Source organism: Brachionichthys hirsutus, chromosome 2 (genome assembly GCF_040956055.1).
Source record: "Brachionichthys hirsutus isolate HB-005 chromosome 2, CSIRO-AGI_Bhir_v1, whole genome shotgun sequence".
In the NCBI taxonomy this organism is placed as follows: domain Eukaryota; kingdom Metazoa; phylum Chordata; class Actinopteri; order Lophiiformes; family Brachionichthyidae; genus Brachionichthys; species Brachionichthys hirsutus.
In genome coordinates this window covers 1995016-2018566 of record NC_090898.1, presented here as the reverse complement: position 1 = coordinate 2018566, position 23551 = coordinate 1995016, and the positions used below count along the sequence as shown (strand labels likewise).

General features: G+C 44.4%; 3 protein-coding genes across 3 annotated transcripts; all 3 read right to left on the bottom strand.

Moving 5' to 3' along the window:
* Nucleotides 1–14935: 14935 nt before the first annotated feature.
* Nucleotides 14936–15247, bottom strand: LOC137906523 (histone H4-like). The gene has a single exon (XM_068750807.1). The coding sequence runs from the start codon at nt 15245–15247 to the stop codon at nt 14936–14938; it is 312 nt and encodes a 103-aa protein (XP_068606908.1).
* A 167-nt stretch (nt 15248–15414) lies between these two features.
* On the bottom strand, nt 15415–16295 carry LOC137905859 (gastrula zinc finger protein XlCGF71.1-like). The gene is made up of 3 exons (XM_068750132.1): nt 15935–16295; nt 15534–15658; nt 15415–15435 (listed from the first exon to the last, which is right to left on the bottom strand). Exons 1-3 carry the CDS (start codon nt 16293–16295, stop codon nt 15415–15417), a joined length of 507 nt encoding a protein of 168 aa, XP_068606233.1.
* Nucleotides 16296–17522: 1227 nt separating this feature from the next.
* LOC137904675 (histone-lysine N-methyltransferase SUV39H1-like) lies at nt 17523–22304 on the bottom strand. The gene is made up of 6 exons (XM_068748881.1): nt 22286–22304; nt 20289–20473; nt 19448–20107; nt 19207–19353; nt 18998–19127; nt 17523–17656 (listed from the first exon to the last, which is right to left on the bottom strand). Exons 1-6 carry the CDS (start codon nt 22302–22304, stop codon nt 17523–17525), a joined length of 1275 nt encoding a protein of 424 aa, XP_068604982.1.
* Nucleotides 22305–23551: the final 1247 nt, after the last annotated feature.

Here is a 23551-nt window from a genome sequence, read left to right as displayed (position 1 = left end):
TCTGGAAAACCGGCATCGAATGCTGCTGTGAAATGTTGTCGTTTTGCCCTTTTCATTTCATATCGGACTACTTTTTTTGGCTTCTACCCTGCCCCCCCCCCCCCCCCCCATCACCACGGAGAAAGGCTTTGTGCTTCCTATGCAGCTCATCCGTCACTACTTTATTCAGCCCAGGTTTATTTTTTGGGTTAGGATGATTCGCTCTTTTAAATAAATAATAGAAGATGATATGACCTTCGTCCTCTCATGAAGAAAGCTGTACCTTAGCCTTCCAGTGGCCTTTTGATTGGTTGTTGTGTCATTTGGCTTGAGAGCGAATGTACAACAAATTCAAGGGGGAGACAGAAGAGGCTCAGAGACACACACAGCAGCTGTATGTCTTGTTCACACCGTCTCTCTGACAGTGATCGATAATGAGGCAGACTCCTCCCCTGTGGGATTCCTCCGTGATGTCAGTGTCCCCGTCAAGCCTCACCAGCACAAATGAAATCCAGTAGAATAAAGCCAAGCAACAAGAAGAGCCCGACTGGATTATCGTTGTCAGCTCCAACTGCTTTATGCAGTACACAGTGTATGCTTTATGCAGTACCCGGCAGTGTACAATTAGTGCCGTCAAGCGCTAAAGGTTTATGAGCAATTAATTTATCTTTTTTTTCTTCTATTAACTTGTCTGCATTTGTGCTCAAGAGTGACAACGTACATAACGTCAGTCACTGCTAGAGTTTTATGCCATTTCATTTTATTGTGATTGTGACCATCACCTGCCCTCTTGGCAGACTCGCCTATTATATATTATTACGTTTTATTTCCTGCTTTGTGCCGTAGAGGGCTGTGCACACCAAAGTGAAACACGAAACATGGACAAACAAAAAGTGACAAATACAGTCACCAATGACCTTTTAATAGCATGAGGAGAAAGTGCAGTGAATTTATTTGTGTTCATTGTTTATATCCCTTTCATCCAACCATAACTGAGAATTATCCCAGAACAGGTTCTCATTGATCTCTAAAGGAAAGTCTGGATCATCAAGTTCTCAGGAGGTCTGAGGAAGAAGAGGGAGAGCATAGTGAGAGCCACAGACACTGACCCAGCAGCCTCCGCTGACTCAGAGACCTGTGGGAGGCCGTGTGTTCGGAGACAGGGAGGCTGTACCGGCGTGGACAGGGTGGGGTTGGCTCCTCCAGCACGTGCGCTTGATTCCACGTTGATTGGGATGTGCTTGGATTCATGCGTACACACGGCTTCATACATCTCGATTTCTTTGTGCGCATGCCGTTTTCTGGATTTGTGCCATGTTTCAGGAGGAAATCCACATTTCCACTTGATACATGAGGCCCCAGGCAAGGGAAAACAGTCCAATAATATTTAATAAGAATAGTAACAAAAATATACTTCAAAATACAACAAAGGACAGGCTGGTGTCACTACTACAACAAAAATACTCAGCCTAGAACGAGATAAAAGAACCAAAAGAACTTGCAAGTCTTAGAGGAAGGACTGACGCAGCAAATGGCTGAAGGGGCGAACGGGAGCACAGGGAAACACGGGACCTGCATGAACCGAGATGGAAGCATAATCTGGTGAGGGCGGGACTTGATGACGTCATCACGTCCACCAGCGCTCAAGCTTTTCCTGCCATCGTTTTGGATTAGCAATCGGCATTTATCATATGAAAAATAAACAGAGACAGAGATGGACACAATAACGAAACTTTGGAATTGGACAAATCAATGTTCTGTAAACAAACCAGAAATCTGCTCTCTGCACAGTCATACTGACTTCATCTTATAATGATTGATGCTCATTGCACTCTTGCTAACCTCATAAATGACCATATATGGCTTCCGGATTACGGATTATCTCAGACGGCAAATGTCATGCTGATTCACAGATAAGTCACTGTCTGAATCTCCCCTCGCACAATGGCTGAGACATGATGGAAATCCCTTTTTGGAATCTGTTTTGCCTCTTTATTTAACTGTATGTTTGAAGAAGATAACAGTGACGCACCAGTATTGTGAAACCCACTATTAAATAATGGACCAGACAACCACCTGCATGACTTCCCACGTTTCCTTTATGCAGCTTGCTGAACTGTGTCACTCAGACTCCTGCAATTTCCCCGAAACCATTTAATCGTTATCACACACCATTAAAGGGGACATATTCTACCCTTTTCCCACAAGTTAAAGCAGTTCTCAGGCACATATGAAATATCTGAGCCAGTCTTTGGTCCAAAAAGCAAACAGGTGCTGCAGGACAGCGTCCGTCATTTCTGTATCAAACAGCTCTGTCAGAAACGCTCTAAACCCGGAAGCAAAAGTACGTTCATAGCGAGCACGCTACCATGGTGAAGAGACGTGAGGGACGTTTCAGCACACACAAAAACATTTTTGACGTCTCGCACTGTCACCCTACGGAGGAAGCCTCCTCGCCGGGCTGCTCTCAGCACAGAGAGGACCGGAGATACTCGGCTCACCCTGTCTCTAAGGGAGACGCAGTCACCCTCCGGAGGAAGCTCATTTCAGACCTTGTTCTTTCGGTCACTACCCAAAGCACGTGAGCACAGGTGAGGGTAGGAACGGAGATCGACCGGTAAAGCCTTTCGGCTCAGCTTCCTCATAGCCATGACAGATCGGTGCAGCGGCGGCAGTTACGCAGACGCAGCGTCGATGTCTATCTCTCGTTCAAAGTGTTTACCACACACTAAAACATTTTTGCCGAGTATATTTGGTTGCTAGCTGTTTCAATGCACATAGGTCTAAGATCCTGAGGCCCAATGCCATCACCCCATGTTGCAGCACGATAATGAATGGGCTCACGCTGAAGGACCTGTGCACAGTTCAGCATCCCAGTTCAACCTCACGAGCACATACAACAGAACGTTCCTGTTTGATCAGCCACACCTCGCAAATAAATGGGGGGTGCCACTTTGTGTTAAAGAATGGTGTGGACATAACCTCCTTTATAATTGACATCATATGTGGCATTGTCTTATGTGATAATCTGCACTTTTTATTGTGACATTCCAACACACACCTGTTTAATAATATATATGATACACTTGCTAGGTGGATCAATTATATCCTTAAAGAACAAATGTTCACTAACTAACATTTAAGCAAAAGAACATTTTAAGATAATAAAGCTTCAGTGTTCATAGACAGGGCGGCCCGGTGGCGCAGTGGTAAGCGCTGTTACCTCACAACAAGGAAGTCGTCTCCGACTTGTGGCCTTTCTGTGAGGAGTTCGCATGTTCTCCCCGTGTCTGCGTGGGTTCTCTCCGGGTTCTCCGGCTTCCTCCCAACACTAAATTGCCCGTAGGTGTGAGTGTGTGTGTGTCTGATTGTCTGGCGGCTTGTCCAGGGTGTACCCCACCTCTCGCCCATTGACTGCTGAGATAGGCTCCAGCTTGGCCCGCGACCCGATAGCGGACAAAGTGGTTGGAAAATTAATGAATGAATGAGTGTTCACAGACAAGTCTCAGATCTTTAACTTTAACTATCGGGGCAAAAATCTATATTAAATTTGCGTTGATTGTATAATAAATTCCGTTATTTTTAATTAAGTCCAATATTATATGAGTGATTATAACCTTAGGCCTGATGGGTCATGAGGGGAAGACCCGGGGCTTTTAATTCCTGTGGTCCTTTTCTTTACAACATCTACCGATCTACTAACTTTCCCCGGGACTGCATACCTGTATCGCCTCCAATTAAAGAATCCACTACAGATGAAAGCTAAAAGACAAGCGTCTCAGTATCTTCATTCATTCTGTTCTTTCGCAGTGGATTTGGCCTTCAGGTTGCCATGGTAACACCTGGCATTGAAATGTTCTGTGAGTCTGTCTGACTCAGAAGCTCAAGCAAACGGCCCTGAAAGTTGTGAAAGAGGTTTATCCTGGAGGAGAACAGGCAAAATAATACAGCCACAGTTCCCACACAAAACCTCTGAAGGCTAACAGAGAAGTACGGTGACGCCAAGGTCTCTCGCTCTCTCTCTCTCTCTCACACACACGCACGCACGCAGGCGCGTGCACGCACACACACTTACAGCCGTCATGCATGTGGCTGAACATGGACACCCACCTCCGCTTTATCACGATGTCTGTCTCAGCACACACATCTTTTCTTGCACTTCCTGTTATTTCCATTCTAATAGTGTTTTCTAACACTCTTAAATAATATATTAATCTATGGAGTGAAATCCAGTGTATTCTGACAACTTGAGCACAGCAACAATACACATAATACACATGAGCTGGACAAGGCTCGTGCGTCATCAATACACTTTGCAGTTAGCTGCCCTTTTAAGGCGCAACAATTCCCCAGCGCTACCTCTGCTATCACTGCAAGGCTGCTACGTGCATATCCTGCCACACCTTCTCTTCAGGCACTCCACCACCTCCACATCCACTCTTGCTGAGTTCTGGGCCTTGACAAGCCTGGGGGAACCGACATCAAAATGTAGTCCAAATGGAGGAACGGCCTGGCCCAGAAAATGAGCCATGGAAACAAGCGGTCCAGACATCGCTCAAAGGTAAACGACATGTCCCAGCAATGAAAGGGACTCCAGAAGAACCACACCAATAACGTCACCTCAGAATCTAGAGTCCAGATCATGTCCTTTATCACACTGATCGACTGGCATGTGGGGTGGCTGTATTTGTGTTGCCTGTTCGAGGCCCACAGAGGACACCGTGTCCGACTGGGTAGCGTCTTAACTCCTCGCTTCTTGACCGTCATTTGGAAACTAAACAATTATAGTAGAATGTGGAACATTATAAGAAACGCAGCTTTAACGCAAATCATTAATCCAGTGTAACCGTCTTAATAGGAATAGATTTTGTCCATCATCATAAATTGATATCTAACTGTGACTACTTTATTATTAACATGTAAACATCCCATCCATTATGTGCTACATCTTGTTTCTTTACTGAAATAACGGCAGATTTTAATTGGAATGAGTAGCAACAGATTGTGAGTGAGAGTCTAGTCAAAAGCAACGAATTGAAAAAAATGCTCTAAATGCTTTAAATCGAAATGATTTTTCTCACGCTGTCATCGTAAATGCACAATTGAACCAACAAAATGTTGTAACTTTCACAGAGTTCAGTAAAGTCAAGTGGGGATGTGATCGCTTGGCGATAATATGGTGCTTTTCCTCTGCTCCAATACAGAGGCAGCAGCATATTAAAATGATCAGTTGCATATCATTTACAAGCTTCACAAATTACCATTTATAAATGGCGGGTCTGCATCAGCGCCATACAGTATTGCACATTTGTCACCGAGTAATGTTTTATTGGGCATTAGCTGCTGTCATTGTCATAAAACTGTAAGCAGCAATCATCTTTTGATTCTTTGAGCACCACAGGCTGAGTTCATTTACAGTCAAGAAAAGATCTGTGTAAAAACCAGGAACTTATTCCAAAACAATTTAGTTGTATAATTACAGGTGGAAGGAGTCCCCCTTTAATGAACTCAGTGAGTGTTTTCATATTTGGATTGAGTTTCATTTTATCGTTGACAAATTAACATTTTGAACACGTGTCGAGTGGCTATCGTTTTGTATTCTCCCTGATTCAGGGTAAATTGTTCTGCAGACGCCGAATAGCGCTGAGCCATCTGTGCTGAATTGTTTTGAGTGTGAGAGCTAAAGATTTGCTCTCTGCAAGTAATTTCTCAAGTAGCCATAAAACACGCATTTTATTTTGTCGGAATCAGAATCATTTTTTTGTCAATGAGGGTTCACAGACTAGGAATTGTTCTCTGTGAAGTCGTGCTACATGTAACAGTAGTGACTAAGTTACTTAGTAACTTCCTATTTAAAAAAGACAACCCCACAATGGTAACTGACATGAATAGACTAAACATAGATTTACTGTGGATCTTTACAGGTAGATGAGGAATTCCAAGTTTTTTCCACTTGCTGTTTTATCATAGTATTTTTGTGTGTAATAATTCCACCTGAAAACACTTGACGCTCTGCAAAATGTTCCACTGGCTCATTGTAAACACGTCATAAAGCAACACCATGATCAAACAGTTGTGTTTAATGTGTGGATTAAAAAAAAGATTTTAGTACGTGTATAAACATTTATGGTACAATCATTTAAAAAAATAAAGATTACTGGACTAATTTTACAGATCGTATAGTTTTTTTTGTTTAAAATACTTTCCCATCTGTACCTCTAATTTTTCATACTTTGCTTGAATCAGTCGATCAGTTGGTTAGACTTCAGACGTGCCTTAAGGACATTAACTCCTGGATGACCGAGAACTTCCTGTTATTAAATCTAAATAAAACTGAGGTTCTGGTTCTTGGGCCAAAGCATCTCAGAAATGTTTGTTCTAGTGTTGTAGTTGAACTAGATGGTGTCTCAGTGTCCACCAGCACCACTGCCAAGAATCTGGGGGTAATCTTTGATCAGGACCTGTCATTTCAGTCCCAGATAAAGCACGTTTCAAGGACTACGTTCTTTCACCTTCGGAATATTTCAAAGGTCAGGAACTTATTAACCCGAAAAGATGCAGAAAAAGTTGTCCATGCTTTTGTGACTTCCAGACTGGAATACTGCAACTCCTTCCTGTCCGGCTGCCCAAAAAGGTCTATTAAACATCTCCAGCTAATCCAGAATGCAGCAGCTCGGGTTCTAACAGGAACCAGACTGAGAACACATTTCCCCTGTTCTGGCGTCTCTGCATTGGCTTCCTGTTAGGGAACGAATTGAATATAAAATCCTTCTACTCCCTTTTAAAGCCCTCACTGGCCAGGCCCCTCCTTACCTTACAGAGATGATTATCCCGTATTGCCCCACTAGAACCCTGCGGTCCCAAAATGCTGGCCTGCTCGTGGTTCCAGACATTTCCAAGAGCAGACAGGGGGGCGGAGCTTTCAGTTATCAAGCTCCTCTATTGTGTAATCAGCTCCCTGATTGGTTCGTGAGAAAGACACCATCTCTATGTTCAAGAGGAGACTAAAGACTTTCCTTTTTAACAAATCTTATAGTTAATCGATACAGTAATCAATATGCTGTCATAGGCCAGCACTGGTGGCTTAACCTCATGACACACTGAGCTCCTCCCTCTCACTCTAATTATTCATGTTATAAATATATGTGAGTAATCTCTCTCTCTTCCCTGTAGTCTTGTGCTCTCTCTCCCTCTGTTTGTCCCTCTCTCTCTTTCAGGTCCTTCTGTCCGTGGTGCTGCAGAACCTGGACCTGTGTCCCTCAACACTGATGACCATATCACTAGTGTTCGGGTTTTTCTAAACCCTCTTCCGGGTTCTTTAATCTCCTTCGTCGTCAATGAAGAGAATGTTGGTAAAGTTTAAACATTTATTTAAACAATTCAGTTACAAATTGGATAGGAAAATCAGCGCTGAGGTTCGGCCATGTTCCTTGTGAATGTCCCAGGGTCCGAACAAAGGCACTTCCTGTTTCTCCGTTTCTTCATCATCCGTTGAGTCCATCCCCTGAAGGTGATCAGTCAATCTTAAACCCCTGTTGACCGGTGTCCTATGTGTCGTCACTGATGAGACGTTCAGGAAAATCAGTCCAGTAATATGAAACTGAATGTTGTGCCATCCTCGTGTTGTGTCGGCGTGTAATCATGTTGTGGAATTCCATCTACCGGTAATATGGACATGTCTTACAACTTGCCCTGATGGGGTGATCCAACTGGGTCACCTCATAAACTACAGTGTGGTGTAACTTATATGAAGACCCCCGCAACCGACTACAGATGATGTTCGTCTGCGTCGTCCTCAGAACCGGTGGGAACATAATGCCTTGTTGTCTTAGGCATTCCCTCAGGTTCCCTCCGGCTCCACCTTCCCTGGAGCCCCGCTCCAGCAGGGCCCCCCGCTCCACCATCAGGTCGGAGGGGGCATGTATGTATCGATACACCTGATCATAGCTGCCGTATACATAGTATACAACAGCCTCCACCTGTCATAAACATAAACACACACCCCTATCATTCCCCTTCATCAAAAGTATTCAAACACCTTCTTGTCCTATAATTTCATTTGGTAAACACTCTAAATCCCTGAAAAGTCTAAATAAGGCAGCCCTCTAGAATAATCAGGTTAAACATGCAGCAACATTATCAGCCAGTTCTGAATCGCCAAAAGTCCAATTTAAACACACAGAAAACAGTTCAAGCAGCGTTATTAAACAAACAGAATGTCACTGCCAAATAAAGAAAAGCAACCAAAAAGGGTCTGTGAACAAAGCACGGGCTCCGCTCTCTAATCCGACAGTACAGAACATTTCAACCTAATTGCGCCCCAATGTTCAGGTTCCTGGGGGGGGGGGGGGGGAGAGTCGGTTGGTTTGATCTGCCCAAACGCCGGAAGCAAAAGGCCGTTTCCGGACCCAAGCGGACCCAGTAGGCCGACGCCTTGCTTGTATTGTGAGAGTCACTGCGGCTCTGGATGATGCGTTCACCGGTGCTCAAGATAAATGAACTGTGACCCAGATTATGAATGAAAACCTTGTTTATAAAATATAAAAATGCATTTAAGACAAAAAACAAAGCTAGTGTGTAACTGTTGTAGCCGAGGGTTTTGAGGGAGAGAAGAGGACACCATTAACTTGCTCCTTGTCTTCACTCTGTCCTCTCAGATGCGCGCGCCGCCATCAAAAGTACATTCCAACACATCCTGTTTCCGTTTTTTCACAATAAAACCTCTGCATGTACCTTCCCACAGTCGCACAATGAAACAACACAGTAAAGTTGCTTACACTATAAACGAGTGCTTCTTTGAGTTAGATTGTAACATGTTTTATGTTTAAGATTTGACTATCAAATCTTTACAGTTCTGTAAAATACTACTACTAATAATAATACTATGCTGAAGACATGTATGTGACTTGCTTGAATTACTGTCAGTCTTTTGCAAAATTCCTGTAAATGTTAAGAGGAAGTAGAGGAGGACAGATGTTTATTTACTTTTTACTATCATCCATGACCTCTAAAAGCAATGGAGGTCGTCGTATGTTCTGCTATTTTGACGATTCATACATGGTAATGGCAAAAACACATCACGCCAGAACAGCAGCATTAACAGATATTTATGATGAGGCGGGGAGTGATATACACATGCCGTGTAAATTGGACACATCTTTGTCTTCCTGTAGTAATCCTCCATGTATTGGTCTTTATCTCCAGAGCTAATATAAATGATGCTTTAGCTCCATCAGGAGAGACTGAGCGTGTTTGATTTATAGTCTCTTCAGAACGTCCCCATCCTGGATCTGTTTTATAGTTTGGCATTCATGCTGTGAGTCATGACATTGGACAACCGTTTTTAAATTCCCTCATGAGATGTTATTGGTTATACTTTCAAGCTCCCGCTTAACTGCTCCACACCACTTTTGATGCAGCCAGTTAAACGTATGACATGCTGGAAGAAATGATAGCACCGAGCAGGATGAAAACCAAACGGATCAATGCGTCACAAACCAAAAGATGCCCGTGTACCTCAGATGATGCGTGAATACTTCCAGACAGAAACTGGACAGGGAATTGTTTGTCTAAAACAGTGTTTAGAACAATAAATAATTTCACCTTGCAGATCCCATCAGCCCAAAGACAGAGGCATGCAGCTACTTAAACAAAATATGAGCTTCCGGCATTTGTTGATTGTTGCCGGCAGGTGGCGCTGTTAATTGTTTTTTTTCCTTTATCTGTTTTAGGGCGGGACTGTGATACATGAGGTAAAGAATGGCAAAGACTTGCATCAATATCATCAACAAAATGTTATTAAAAATGTATTTGTAGAGCCCAAATTCATAGAAAACAAATAGTCTTTGAAGGCTTTGCAATCTGTGCAGAGTAACACCATCTACCGTTAAACTCTCAAATTGGGTGAGGAAAAACTCCATTAAAAAAACTCTAAACCAGGACAACAAAAGAAAAGAGAAAAGAAACCTCTGCATCCCTCACATGCAGTAGATGCTACAGACACAACGATCAAACCCATTGTGGCTGAGCTGAGTCTGGGATATTGAGAGGCGCAGTCCAGGAACCACACGGTAACTGAGCTTTCATCGCTGACTTGTTGAGACCCGACTATATAAGCTTGGACTTCAGTAAATTCCATTCCAATAAAACAAAATGGACAAAAATCTAAACGTTTCCAGGTGGGCATTTTCAAGTGGCAGACTTCCTGTTGACACCAAGGCGTTTCTTTGTTTTCGTATATTCAGTAGAAACGACCAAATTTAAGTTCAAGTGACAGAAACCGACTCCAAAACTTTGTGGGACGTGCGACAGGAACCACATACGACTCAACGATGGAAAAAATCAAGGGGACGCTGTACAGATTGTCTGTCCACATTTTAACCACTGCTGCCTGCTGTAAACACAATCGCCGTTTTGGGACATCAATAAACTTGAACTTGAATTGACAGGGAAAGACAAATGATTTAATTCCCCAAAATACACTGCTGAAAAAATTAAGGGAACACTAAAATAACACATCCTACATCTGAATGACTAAAATATACTTATTAAATACTTTTTTCTTTAAATAGTTGAATGTGCTGACAACAAAAACTATGAATGGAAATCAAATTTATGAGAGTGAAAGCACCGGCAGCATTCAAAGGTGACCAGAACATCAGCCAGAAAGCATCGGCACTGAGAAGTGGTCTGAGGTCACCACCTGCAGAACCCCTCCTTTATTGGGGGTGTCCTGCTCATTGCCTATAACTTCCACCTGTTGTCTGTTCCATTGGGACAACAGCATGTGAAATTGATTGTCAATCAGTTCTGCTTCCTAAGTGGACAGTTTGATTTAACAGAAGTGTGATTGACTTGCACGTTGTGTTGTGTGTTCCCTTTATTTTTTTTGATCAGTATATAATTTGTTCACTTGAATTTCACCCAGTTCAGAACCAGATGTCAAGCTCACTTATCTCGCCCTGTATGAACAGCAGCGAATAAAACACACAAGCTGTGTGTGAATAAATCCAGGAGCATGGAACCCATGTCCCTGGGATCAATAAATATGATAATCAAGAGTCTTTTAATTAAATGGACTAAGTTCTGTGAACAAATAAAAGACTTAACTATTAAAATTAAATAAAAAGTCATCTTTACATTTTGTGTGAGTGTGAGAGCCACACGCTTTGAAAATATGAATCCAGACGGTACATTAAATGATTGAGGAACGATAAATGAGGAGCTGGTGTGATGTAGGACAGGGCTGCTCCCTGTTTTAACGCATGACAGCAGCAGCGCTGTATAAATGATGTGTCCATCGGACCGCCGGGGGCTTGTGTCTGGAGGAACAGTCAGCCGGCTGAAATCAGCATCCACCATGATGGCGATAAATCCACTGATCCAAAGCATCGTTTTTGTGAGGTCATTTGAGCATCTTCTTGTCTTCCATTAAATCATATTGAACGTATATTGTACGTGGGAGGCTGTTACCCAGAATATAAACCAATATTCATTAGCTTGTAAATTATATGGTGAGGAAACCAAGCACAAACAATAACACAAAATTATTGCTGAATTGAAATGTCGTGTTGACATTTCCATAACTCCGGTTTCGGTTTTTTAATCAGAGAATAACGTTTGTATTTCAGTGATCAATCAGTCTTTCATTTAGTCTGTTTGTCTATAATGATGTGATATAATATGCGAGAGTCCACGTTAGATTAGGTTCCGTGCAGACAATGCAAGTGGCACGCCTCACACACTGATTAGAACCAACAATTGATGCTAATCATTTTATTGTGAGTGTAATTATGTTGTTGAAGCAGTCGCTTCGCCCTTTGCTTCAAGTAGTCGAAATGTACTTATGTTTACACTTTGGAAATTAAAAGTGGAAAAATCCAAATTTGTCGGACACTAGTGTGTTATATCACAAACTTCATTCAAGAATTCATATTCCATACAGAAAAGTCCCAGGCAGATTTAAACCCAGGACTTGCTACGCTACCCACTGCACCACCATACTGCACAACATAAACTTGAATTTACCTGTAGAGATTAAAGAACGCAAACGCATTGCTCACTTTAGAAGACAGTTTAAAATAATTGGATAATTAAAATAATTGATGTGATGATGGGCCAAATGTTCCATTTCAAATTAAGAGGATGTACCAAAGTGTTGAGTCACAAAGTTTGCATTTTTTCCTTTTTTGTTTTTTTTTCTCATGTATTCTTCTGCATTGTATTTTCAGTATATATTCTTTTTGTTTTGTTTTTTCCAGTACTACATATCTCAGATGAACTAAGAGGGGTTTTTTTTAATAAATGATGGTACTTTGATGAAATAAACAGTAGCTGTGTTATTAAATTAAGATGTATAAAGGGGGAAGGTAAATATAATTTAGCTTCTTCCTCCTTTTTTGAACATGTAGAGACCTTTAATTTACTTATTTTCTGTGAGAAATATCATATGAAATGCTTTGCTGTTGATTCTCATGTTTAAAAATAAATCTTATTTCAATTTCAATTAAATAAAACACGTACATTTTAAAGTTACAATATACGGGTACATAAAATTAAATCTGGTTTAATTTCATTTCAATCACACTGAACTGCTGCTGTTTCTCCAGGAATAAAGAAAGGGGACGAGAAAAGTCTAATAGCGCCATCCGGTGGAATAAATAAAAAACAATTCTGGTCAACGCAAAACAGTTGTTTTAAATTTGACTTATTTAAAGCATCCACCCATCCTCTCGATTTAAATTAATGTATTTATATATTTTCTTTTTTACTTTTTGGGCCATGTTCGGTGTTCTCACTTAGTTTGGTATTTAGGATAGGCAGGGACAGCCCAGGTTATTTGGGGGCCCTTTAGCAAAATAAGCACAAGGGACTCTTGCTCAAGGGCACTTTGGCAGTGCCATGGAGGTAGACTGGCTTCTCTTCAATTCAATTCAATTCAATTCAATTGAGTGTGTTCAATGCTGCTGAAAAACATTCATTATATGGAAGATAAGAAAAAACATCTGATTGAAAAGCTCTGACATTTTTAATAAACGTCTCCGAGTCGTTCACCCCTCCCTCCCCGCAGCACATACAACGAGTCACTGAGCCGGAAGCACTGACCTACGAAATGAATCACTGAGTCAGAACTCACGTACTCTTCTGAAGGACTCACTTATGCATCTTTTTCTGAAATGCCGAGCATCTCCATTTTGTGTGCCGCTTTCAGCGGCAGCAGCCACTCGACTCGAGCCTGGGGGGGCCCTTCCTCGCTGGAGCCGGGGGGCTGATGCTCCACACGTTATGTTTGTCTCGCAAAGAACAATAAGAGACTAAAGTAAAATATATATTCAGTCAGTCGTCCACTGTTTATTGTGAAGATAAACTTTAGTGTCCAGACTTAACAGAAACTATTTAATTGTGCCTTTTTATTGTATAATTTAAATGAGAAAATATATGTTTGGAATATTGGTGGAAACATCATTAATAAAAATAAAGATGTACAACTTTTTTATTTATTACTTTTGCACAAGTGTATTGCATACATTTATTTTTCTTCTAATGCTGCACTGTTTGAACACACATTTTTCTCTCTTGTATTTATATTTAATTTATGCAGTTAGAGAACAAAAAAAATAAACGTTTTCCCTTTGAGAACTCCTGATCTTTCACTCTTTTCCCTCAAAGAAATTGATTATTTCTCTGTTTCAATCAGTCGTTTTAGCGGCATCAATTGGTAGCACAAGTATATTTCTATGCACCTTCTGGGTAACTGACTCTGTGACTCAAATAACTCGATTCACTTTAGTGAGTGACTCATTTAAACTCGATTCAGGCAAAATAATCGAGCTTACCATCACTACCAGAGAGGGTTTACAACAGCTTTTAGAGCAGTGGTCCCCAACCACCGGGCTGCGGCCCGGTACCGGTCCGTGAGGCTTTGTTACCGGGCCACATAGAAAGAATAAATAATGTATACAATTTCCGTTGTATCGATTATTAGCGTCTAAAAGGTGATTTATTTTGGTAAAACTACCCGATTTTCTCCGACTTAACAATCGCCTCTTGATACGTTGCTAAAAAAAACCCAGCTGTGAACTCACAAAAATTGATAAAAAAAAAACAAAAGTCTTTGGAGAGCTTCTTTGCAAAGGAGAAAAGTCCAACTGAGGAGGAAGAAGAGGAGGAAGAAGAGGAGGCGATGACCAAGAAGAGTAACCAGGAGTCAGACAAACTCGGGTTTATCTACAGCTGCCCGGCTTCATTAACGAGTGAATGAAAGGTTCAAAACTGATTCGGCACATTGTGGCAAAGAATTGCCCCTCCCCAATCGGTGCTAGGAGGTCTGACTCAGAGTCCTCATTCTTAAGGACCCAGCTTGACCAATCAGAAGAGGGGGTTCACACAGTGCTCTTGAATGGAGCGGATTGTCTCTGCTGCTGTTTACGTGTCATTTTAGGTCCTTCTTCAAAAATAGATTTAATAAGTTTGTGAATTATTGATTATTGTGATTATTCCTCAGAATGTTTGGCCACTACTTGTGGATTTACCAGGCGTCTGTATTATGACCTCAACTCCTTGTCCTGCCTTATATAAATAATTTATGCAGAAGTATATGTTCTGATTCATTTGATATGCAGGTGAGGTTTTATTTGACCCAGAGAGGGTTTTCAACAGCTTTTAGAGGACACAAGAAGCTAGTCAATGGGGGCGGCTCCGTCTTAGCACCAGTAGGAACAAAGATTTATTGTATTATTCACTAGCTTTAAGCTGCAGTGGTTAACTGAACTCCACACTATATTTTTGATTTTGAAATCCAAACGGTTCATTCTCCCCGTTTCCTGTCTCCACCACTCTCTGTGTTTCCATCAGTCATTCGGAGCTTCTTAGAACTCTCATCAGCATCCGGAAGCAGATCTCTGGATCTAGTGGGCGGTCCTTAAAAGGACCGTTGATCGTTACCGGGAGCAGCGCTTCATCCACCGAAGCCGTACAGCGTGCGTCCCTGCCTCTTCAGCGCGTACGCCACATCCATGGCGGTGACGGTCTTCCTCTTTTCGTGTTCGGTGTACGTGACGTTATCACGGATAACGTTCTCCAGGAACACTTTCAACACACCGCGGGTCTCCTCGTAGATCAGCCCGGAGATCCGCTTCACGCCGCCGCGGCGAGCCAGGCGGCAAATAGCGGGTTTGGTAATTCCCTGGATGTTATCACGGAGAACTTTCCGGTACCGCTTGGCGTCTCCTTTACCGCGTCCTTTCCCTCCCTTTCCTCTTCCGCTCATCTTTAGAGATCAGATGTTTTGCACTGAATAACTGCAAGACTGTGAAGTTTTTTCTGACCGGTTGTTTGACGCAGCCAGGAATGCAACCGACGCAGCGCAACCAACGCAGTGCAACCGACGCAGTGCACTAAAGGACCTTTCACATGAGCAGCTGCTTTCAGGCACTGTTAAGGCAACTTGGGTAGAACCTTCAGAGAGGGAAACATGTCTGAATCAAGGAGGTTGCGCACAGACAATATATATTTGGGAGAACATCCAGCCTCTGTTTTATGGGCAAGAAAGTTGCCAAACTAAAGGGCTTCTCTCCTGTGTGGATTCTCATGTGCAGCCTGAGATATCCATCCTGTTTAAATCCTTTATCACAAACTGAACAACTAAAGGGCTTCTCTCCTGTGTGGATTCTCATGTGCTCTTAGATTTCCACCCTGTCTAGTTGTTCAGTCTGTGCTAAAGGATTTAAAGGTTTTAGACATGTTGGCGATCTAAGAGAGCACATGAGAATCCACACAGGGGAGAAGCCCCTTAGTTGTTTGGTTTGTGGTAAAGGATTTACACAGGATGGATATCTCAGGCTGCACATGAGAATTCACACAAGAGAGAAGCCCATCAGTTGTTCAGTGTGTGGTAAAAGATTTATGCATAGTCAAAATCTAAGAGAGCACATGAGAATCCACACAGGAGACAAACTGAACAACTGAAAGGTTTCTCCACTGTGAATTCTCATGTGCCTGAGAAAATGTGATTTAAATGGAAAACTCTTTTTACAAACTGAACAACTAAATGTTTTCACTGCCGTTTGGCCTCCACTGTGTTCCTGCAGATGTTTCTCATCACCAGAGAATGAAACACATTCAGAGGAGCTATCTGGTGTATTTTCAGTACTACATTCAGGTTCTTTGTAGTTTCTCAACTGCTCCAAGTCTGACTGAGGTTCACTGGTCTCCTCCAGGTCACAACTGTCCCCGTCCTCTGGTTCAGAGGAGTGTGACATCTTGTCTTCCTCTGGTCCTGGGCCTTCATATTCTTCTCCATCAGCCTCTGTTTTCATCACATGAAAGAGAGCTTATACGTGGCATTTAGAGCACAGTGAGCCAAGTTAGACAGCGACGAGTCCATCCCGTCTGTTGCTCTGGACGGGATGGACTCCAGGACAACCCAAGGAATATTGTGTCAATAGAGAACAGACCATGAACAGAGGCTGTTCTAACAGGAAACCCGAAGGCACCATCTAGTGGCGAAAAGTGTAACAGGCCAAAGCAACTTCAGTGATGGAGCGAAGTCACACAGCAGCACACCAAAGGTCCCATCTTCTTGTTGGGTCCATGTGCAACAGAGACCAAACTGAAACACTTTGTTCACAAACAGGTTGCCATAGCAACTGAGCTCACGCCATAATGAACTTGTTTTATGCGAGTGAACTGAGTCAGACAAAGCCTGGGTGAGATGGGCCCTTCCTTATTTGACAAGCGTCCATCAAATGAAATGAGATTACTTCATGATCATTTATTCACAATCGTTTAAATGTTCAACAGTAAGAACCATGAAGTACGAAGCGCTAAAACGTTTCAATATTCACCTATAGAGCAATCAGCTACTTAACCACAAACTGCTGACTGCAAACAGGAAGTCAACCATCAACCGTACCCCCGGTGGTGGGAAACGCCCACAGCGTTGGGATCTTCGTCTGCGGGTTCAGTTCTCCTCTGAGGGCGACGGGGCTGCGAGCCCAAAGACGCAGCGGTCTGACGGTGGACAGGCTTCAGAAACCGAGACGTGGAGGAGCCAGTCTGGTGCAAACGGGCAAACGTTATCTGTCCTGCGGTCTGAAGGGACGGCCCAGGAGAATAAAAGCAACTGGAATAAGATCTAACTCGGGCTTCGGACTCCACTGAAGTAAATCAGAACGGGGGTGGGAATCCATCTTCACCACTTCATTCCAACTCAGTCACGATGCGATCGTAAGAGAAGAGCTGGCGCATCGCCGTGACAACACAGCTCAGGTGAAACGTACCCACCCGATGTTACTCCTTAAGTTCATTGGGCAACCCCCTCCCATCTGAGAAAGTGAGGGCTGTTCAAAGCCAAACAGTTCTGAACGGAACACGCGGTTCTGAGGCCGCAGCCTCGTCCTCGGGACGTTTGTCTCAACTCCACTCCAGAAAGCAAAGAACAGGCGGGCCTCACAAAAGTGCTGGATGGACTGGACACGGTGAAGCCGTGCAGCGATCTGCCCGGTTCTGCACCAAGATGAGGGCGCGCCTGCAGCCGGGCCCGCTCAGAACAGATACTTTCGACAGGAGTCTGATCCGCACAGGCACTCCACTCGGACCCTCTTCTTCGGAGAACTGTTGAGACCCACGAGGCTGAAGCTGGAGTCCATTTTGGTGCTTTCTGTGTCGACTGGATTGACTGGAAAACAGGACAGAGCAGGTGTGGAAAGGGCTGAAAACCCAGCACAGAATACAACACGCAACAGATTCAAATTCTATTTTTTTTTTATATACAGTAGTCCCTCGATATAATGCGGTTCATTTTCTGCGACTTCGCGGAGTTTTTTAGTGCAATTTCAGATTTTTTTTTTGCACTTGAACGCGCCTTGAAACGGTGCGGTCGGAGGAACTGTGAAATACCCGCGAGTTGCTATTAATAACTTCTCATGTGTTCAACCTCGTAGGTTGATCATTAAAATTAAATTCGTTATTTCTAAAAGCTATCATGTTTATTTAAGCGTTTGTTTTATAGCGCTCCTATTCTCTGTGTAAAAAGAGGCTTTTATTTTGTAGGAGCATAAACGTCACGTCCCTTTTGGGTTTTGTTTCTTCCTGTTTATACATGTAGCCGCTGCCGTTCCGCTGTGCTAAGCTATCCAATAAAGCAGCATGAGAGGCTAAAGACAGCACGAGTAGAATATTTGTTCTTCTGCACTCCAAGCGGCTCTTTCCTCGACCTGCACGCCTTAACATTATTAACAGGAAAACGTTTACTGTACGTACTATATATTTATATTTCTCAAACAAATGTTTAGTTCTGAAAAGGTTCTGATCTTTGGTTTCATTCTATAATACTGAAACAATCTATTTAGATTAATGCCTGACTGTTAAACGTGTATAAAGTGTGTGGTGAGGGGTTTAACAGCCTTAAAACATTTATGTACATGTATAATAATGTAAAAAAAATAAAGATGACTACATTGCGGACTTAACTTATTGCGGGTTCTTTTTAGAACGTAACCCCCGCGGAAAATGAGGGACTACTGTATATATATTCTTTAAATATCTGGAAACCGCTCTTTCATTATTTCCTGCACCTCGTTCAGTCCACATCCCGACTATTGGAGCACCTTTAGAACCGATCTTAACATTCTAATGATCCCATTCAGAACGTGGACTGGGCGGATCCCTCTGTGCCCACGCCGCTTATATACCTGGGGCAGAAATAAATGCCCCTTCAGAGGCGTAACACCAGCAAAGACAGCGAGACGCTGCTTTACTTCTGACTGCACAGACTCGTAGCATCTTCAACTGTCGTTCTGCCTTCATGTACTACACATAATATTATACCAGTACTGAAAACACATCACTCATAAAAGGGCGTTTATACTTCCAACAAAACCAAAGCTCAAACCAAAGATGGCGACGGGCGTGGCGGGCGGCTCTGGCTGAGTAAACAGGCCACCTCGCCGATGTGCCCTTGCCCCCCCCCCCCCCCCCTGTGGTGGGCGCAGCTCAAACCGGCGGCACCGACACCCACTTTGCATGTTGTAGTCAAAGGTGAGCTCCTCCCCCGCTCGGATGGGCCGCGTGGAAAACAGAGCGATCCTCGGGAGCCTCTCGTCGATGTTGTCGATGAAGACGTTGAAGACCTGCAGGTTGGGCGTGCACTGCAGGAGGAGGCAACAGCAGTCAGGAGGACGCTGGGAACCCAGCAGGACCCTCGGGACGCCGCGGGCGGGAACTTACGCTGTGGTTAACGAAGTGGGAGATGTTGCCCTGGTGAGCCGCGTCCACCGTGTACACGTCCTCCACGTAGTCCAGGTCAAACAGGTAGGTGGCGCCCTGCCGGTCGTAGACTTGACCCCTCCTCTCTGCTTCGTCCGTCGTGATGATCTGGAGGAGAAGGGACGCCCGCTGGGGTAAGTTACGAGCCGTCTGTGGCTGGAGGGCAACAACGGAGGGCCAGCGGGCTTGCTCCGGGCCTCACCTCGCCGACGTACTCCATGACGAACGTGTTCTTCTTGATGTGCTGCAGAGTGCGGACCCCCCATCCCCGATCGTTCTCCGTCTTAAAGATGCAGAGGTCGAACTGGATGCCCTTCTGCACCACTCTGTTGGGACAGTCGGGGCCACAGCTGCACCGGGAGTTGCACTCGTAGACGGGCTTCCCGGGGCTGATCCGGACCTGCCCCTTCTCGTTGTAGGCCATGCGGTGCTGCGAGGCCCCGGGACAGCAGCCGTTCACCGGCTCCTCGAAGCAGTTCTTGCACTCGCAGCCCACGGCCATCACGTCCAACACGATGCCCTGCCCCACGTTGTTGTTGTTAATGTAAGTGAAGCTTTTGGGAGGGCCCTCCAAGTCCACGTCGTTCACAACAAAAATATGACCCGGGTGATTCCGGGTCTTGTTCAGGTGGGCCTCCCAGCCGAGCAGAGTCTGACGAAGTTTAGCTTTCAGCACCAGGAATGACGAGACTTCCTTGTCCAGTCTGTTGGGGGTGGAGCGTTTCTTGTGGCGCCTGAGCTCCAGATCCAGGTCCTCGTGGAACTGCTTGATCAGCTTTGGACACTTGAGGTTCCTCTTGGGCTCCCAGGAGTTATCCGCTTCCAGGTACCCCCTCCACTTCACCAGATAGAACTCCTTATCCTCAAACACACAACGATTGAAAGAAAACGTTTGATTCTTTCAGCAGCTTTTCTGTGATTCAGCAACGAGAGGCGAGACACAGAGAACAAACGCCTTCAGTGCCAAAGACGTCACGGAAACCAAAGCCGATCGGACCAGAACCAGCACGCTACGCTGGTGTGGTATCCTAGCAACAGCTCACCCTGGTCTTCTTGTAGTCGCAGAGGAACTCCACCTCGTAGTCGTCGATGTTGGCGCCGATCACCCCGAGCTGCTTGCAGCGGAGCCGTTCTCTGCGACACAGGACTCCCACCTCGTCCCAGGACATCTTACAGGGGACGTTGCAAGCTGGAGCGCCGTCCCTCTTTAGAGGTGGAGCGAGCGGTGCTGGGGACAGACACACGGACGAGCCGCTCACAGACAGGAAGTAGCAGAGGATTCTCAAAGTACGAAAACGCCGAGCACAAATCTAGACGTCCACGAAAAACCATCTGAGCCAGCGCCTCGCTGAGGCGACCAATCACGGCCTCAGAATCAAGCTGCTGGAGCCGGCCAGCCCGAAAGGTGCTGCAGATATGGAGTCACTTTAAGCCTTATTGATTGAATATTACCCGTGATAAATATCAATGAATACATTTTCTATTGTGTCAGCTGCAAGCGAGACAGAAGAGAGGGACGCTGTCCTGCAGCATCTGTTAGAGACAGAAATGAGGGACGCTGTCCTGCAGCATCAGTTAGAGACAGAAGAGAGGGACGCTGTCCTGCAGCATCTGATAGAGACAGAAAAGAGGGACGCTGTCCTGCAGCATCTGTTTGAGACAGAAATGAGGGACGCTGTCCTGCAGCATCTGTTCGAGACAGAAATGAGGGACGCTGTCCTGCAGCATCTGTTTGAGACAGAAAAGAGGGACGCTGTCCTGCAGCATCTGTTTGAGACAGAAATGAGGGACGCTGTCCTGCAGCATCTGTTCGAGACAGAAATGAGGGACGCTGTCCTGCAGCATCTGTTTGAGACAGAAAAGAGGGACGCTGTCCTGCAGCATCTGTTTGAGACAGAAAAGAGGGACGCTGTCCTGCAGCATCTGTTTGAGACAGAAAAGAGGGACGCTGTCCTGCAGCATCTGTTTGAGACAGAAATGAGGGACGCTGTCTTGCAGCAGCTGTTTGAGACAGAAATGAGGGACGCTGTCCTGCAGCATCTGTTTGAGACAGAAATGAGGGACGCTGTCCTGCAGCATCTGTTTGAGACAGACATGAGGGACGCTGTCCTGCAGCATCTGTTTGAGACAGACATGAGGGACGCTGTCCTGCAGCATCTGTTTGAGACAGAAATGAGGGACGCTGTCCTGCAGCATCTGTTTGAGACAGAAATGAGGGACGCTGTCTTGCAGCAGCTGTTTGAGACAGAAATGAGGGACGCTGTCCTGCAGCATCTGTTTGAGACAGAAATGAGGGACGCTGTCCTGCAGCATCTGTTTGAGACAGACATGAGGGACGCTGTCCTGCAGCATCTGTTTGAGACAGACATGAGGGACGCTGTCCTGCAGCATCTGTTTGAGACAGACATGAGGGACGCTGTGCTGCAGATATTAGTTAACTTGTAGAGAAACGGTATAATAATAATAATAATCATAATAATAATAATAATACTGTTGTCATTTCTCTGCTTTGTTTCGTGAGATATAAAAAGCTTTTCCCTCAGTGGACGACATCCTGTATGTCCCTCACTGACTGTCCTCGGGGACAACCAGGACTGAGCTCCACACCAGCAGCAGGAGAACCCGGACTTCCTCCCGACTCTTCCTCCCTTCAGCTCAGCCTCGGCTTTTAGAAGAAAATGCCCACGAAAGTAAGCCCGGCATCAATGAAACGGTGACGTCATGCGAGTACCCGCCATCAATGAAACGGTGACGTCATGCGAGTAACGCTGTCGTTCCTTCCCTCAACTCAACTCAGCTAAGCTAAGCTAAACTAGCTAAAGTAGCATTCTCGCGTGCTTCGTTCTGCTCGGTGAAACTCACAGACATGGCAGACCTGAGATCAGCTGCAGGAACTCCGGACTCACATGCAGCAGGAGCAGCTCCGCTGTTTCAGTGAAACATGACCCGAGCGGGAACAGCCGACAACTTCCGAAGCTTTAAACGATGTCAAGTCAACGCGCAATTTCATCAAAAGATCCACGTTATCGGGGATTATTACCTTTCAAATTTTCCGCCATGATGTCCGCACAGCCGCCAAAACAGTCGGAACTGTCGTGGTTGGAGTCCCCGCCTGCCGAGCGGAGAGGAGCGGCTGCTGATTGGCTGAGCAGCGCGTTTCAGCCCTCCCATTGGCTGCTGATTGGTTGAGCAGCGCGTTTCAGCCCTCCCATTGGCTGGTGATTGGTTGAGCAGCGCGTTTCAGGCCTCCCATTGGCTGGTGATTGGTTGAGCAGCGCGTTTCAGCCCTCCCATTGGCTGCTGATTGGTTGAGCAGCGCGTTTCAGCCCTCCCATTGGCTCAGATGTATCAGTCGGGCCGGAAGATGCATGACGCGCCCTTTCAGACTTATTTTGTTCGTGTACGTTTGAGTTCAGTTCAGAACAGTTTCGCGTGCATGACGTTTATCAACCTCGAGTTTAGCCTTTGTTCTTCTAACAATGAGATCAACCTTCTTATATGATCTTACACAACAGCAACTGTGTGGAAGCAAATCTGTTCCATAAGTCGAATTAAAATGCACGAACAGAAATGCTTTTATTTTAGAATATTGGTGCATTTTTTGACTCATAAATAAAATGAGTAATAAATCTTCCAGACTGCATTTTCATTTTCTTCAACACTGCTCATTTTGTAACTTAATTAAAATGATAAATAAAAGGACATTTAAGATTTTATTTTCAAAAAATGCCCCGGTAAATAGGCACCAAAATTCAATTTAAGTGTCAAATTAGAAAATTAAAACGCATTATGGAAATGCTTTTTCATTTTAAGGTCAGAGCTGCATTAATTGACTGAATAAATAAAACAAGAAATAAATATTTCTTCTTCAGCACTGCTCATTTTGTAACACAATTCAAAAGAAAACTGCTTTTTCGTTTTCATGCTCGACACACGCAAACAGTGTTCCTGAAGTTATTCTGCTCCAGACACATTCCAGTGATCACGGTTGGTTCTGACACGCCAGAGTTAGCTGTGTATTGATGAGCAGCTTAGGATCAGGCTTATTCAGGAAGAGTTATGGATTGTGATGAAAAGGAACTGGATGATATGCAGTGGAATTAAATTTAAAAAGAGGAATATAATCTTACCAATAAACTTTTATATTATGCACTTGCACACACAATATCTACTCACCATAAATTGTGGTCCTTCATGGTTTTTTGTTTCATAAATTCCAGGGTTCTGGTCTCAATGTGCCAAAGCAGGTTTGAACCCTTCATTGCTCGTTATGGGAGCGAATCAGCTGTTAATACCCGAGTTTTAA

What these genes read in the sequence shown, in the direction of transcription:
- LOC137906523 (XM_068750807.1), bottom strand. Translation starts at nt 15,247, where the DNA reads ATGAGCGGAAGAGGAAAGGGAGGGAAAGGACGCGGTAAAGGAGACGCC.
- LOC137905859 (XM_068750132.1), bottom strand. Translation starts at nt 16,295, where the DNA reads ATGAAAACAGAGGCTGATGGAGAAGAATATGAAGGCCCAGGACCAGAG. An exon ending in AGAAACCTTTCAGTTGTTCA is followed by an intron (nt 15,659 to 15,934) that starts GTTTGTCTCCTG and finishes TGGAAATCTAAG; the next exon opens with AGCACATGAGAATCCACACA. An exon ending in GAGAGAAGCCCTTTAGTTTG is followed by an intron (nt 15,436 to 15,533) that starts GCAACTTTCTTG and finishes CCCTCTCTGAAG; the next exon opens with GTTCTACCCAAGTTGCCTTA.
- LOC137904675 (XM_068748881.1), bottom strand. An exon ending in GCGACTACAAGAAGACCAGG is followed by an intron (nt 20,108 to 20,288) that starts GTGAGCTGTTGC and finishes TGTGTGTTTGAG; the next exon opens with GATAAGGAGTTCTATCTGGT. An exon ending in CTTTGACTACAACATGCAAA is followed by an intron (nt 17,657 to 18,997) that starts GTGGGTGTCGGT and finishes CCTGTTTTCCAG; the next exon opens with TCAATCCAGTCGACACAGAA.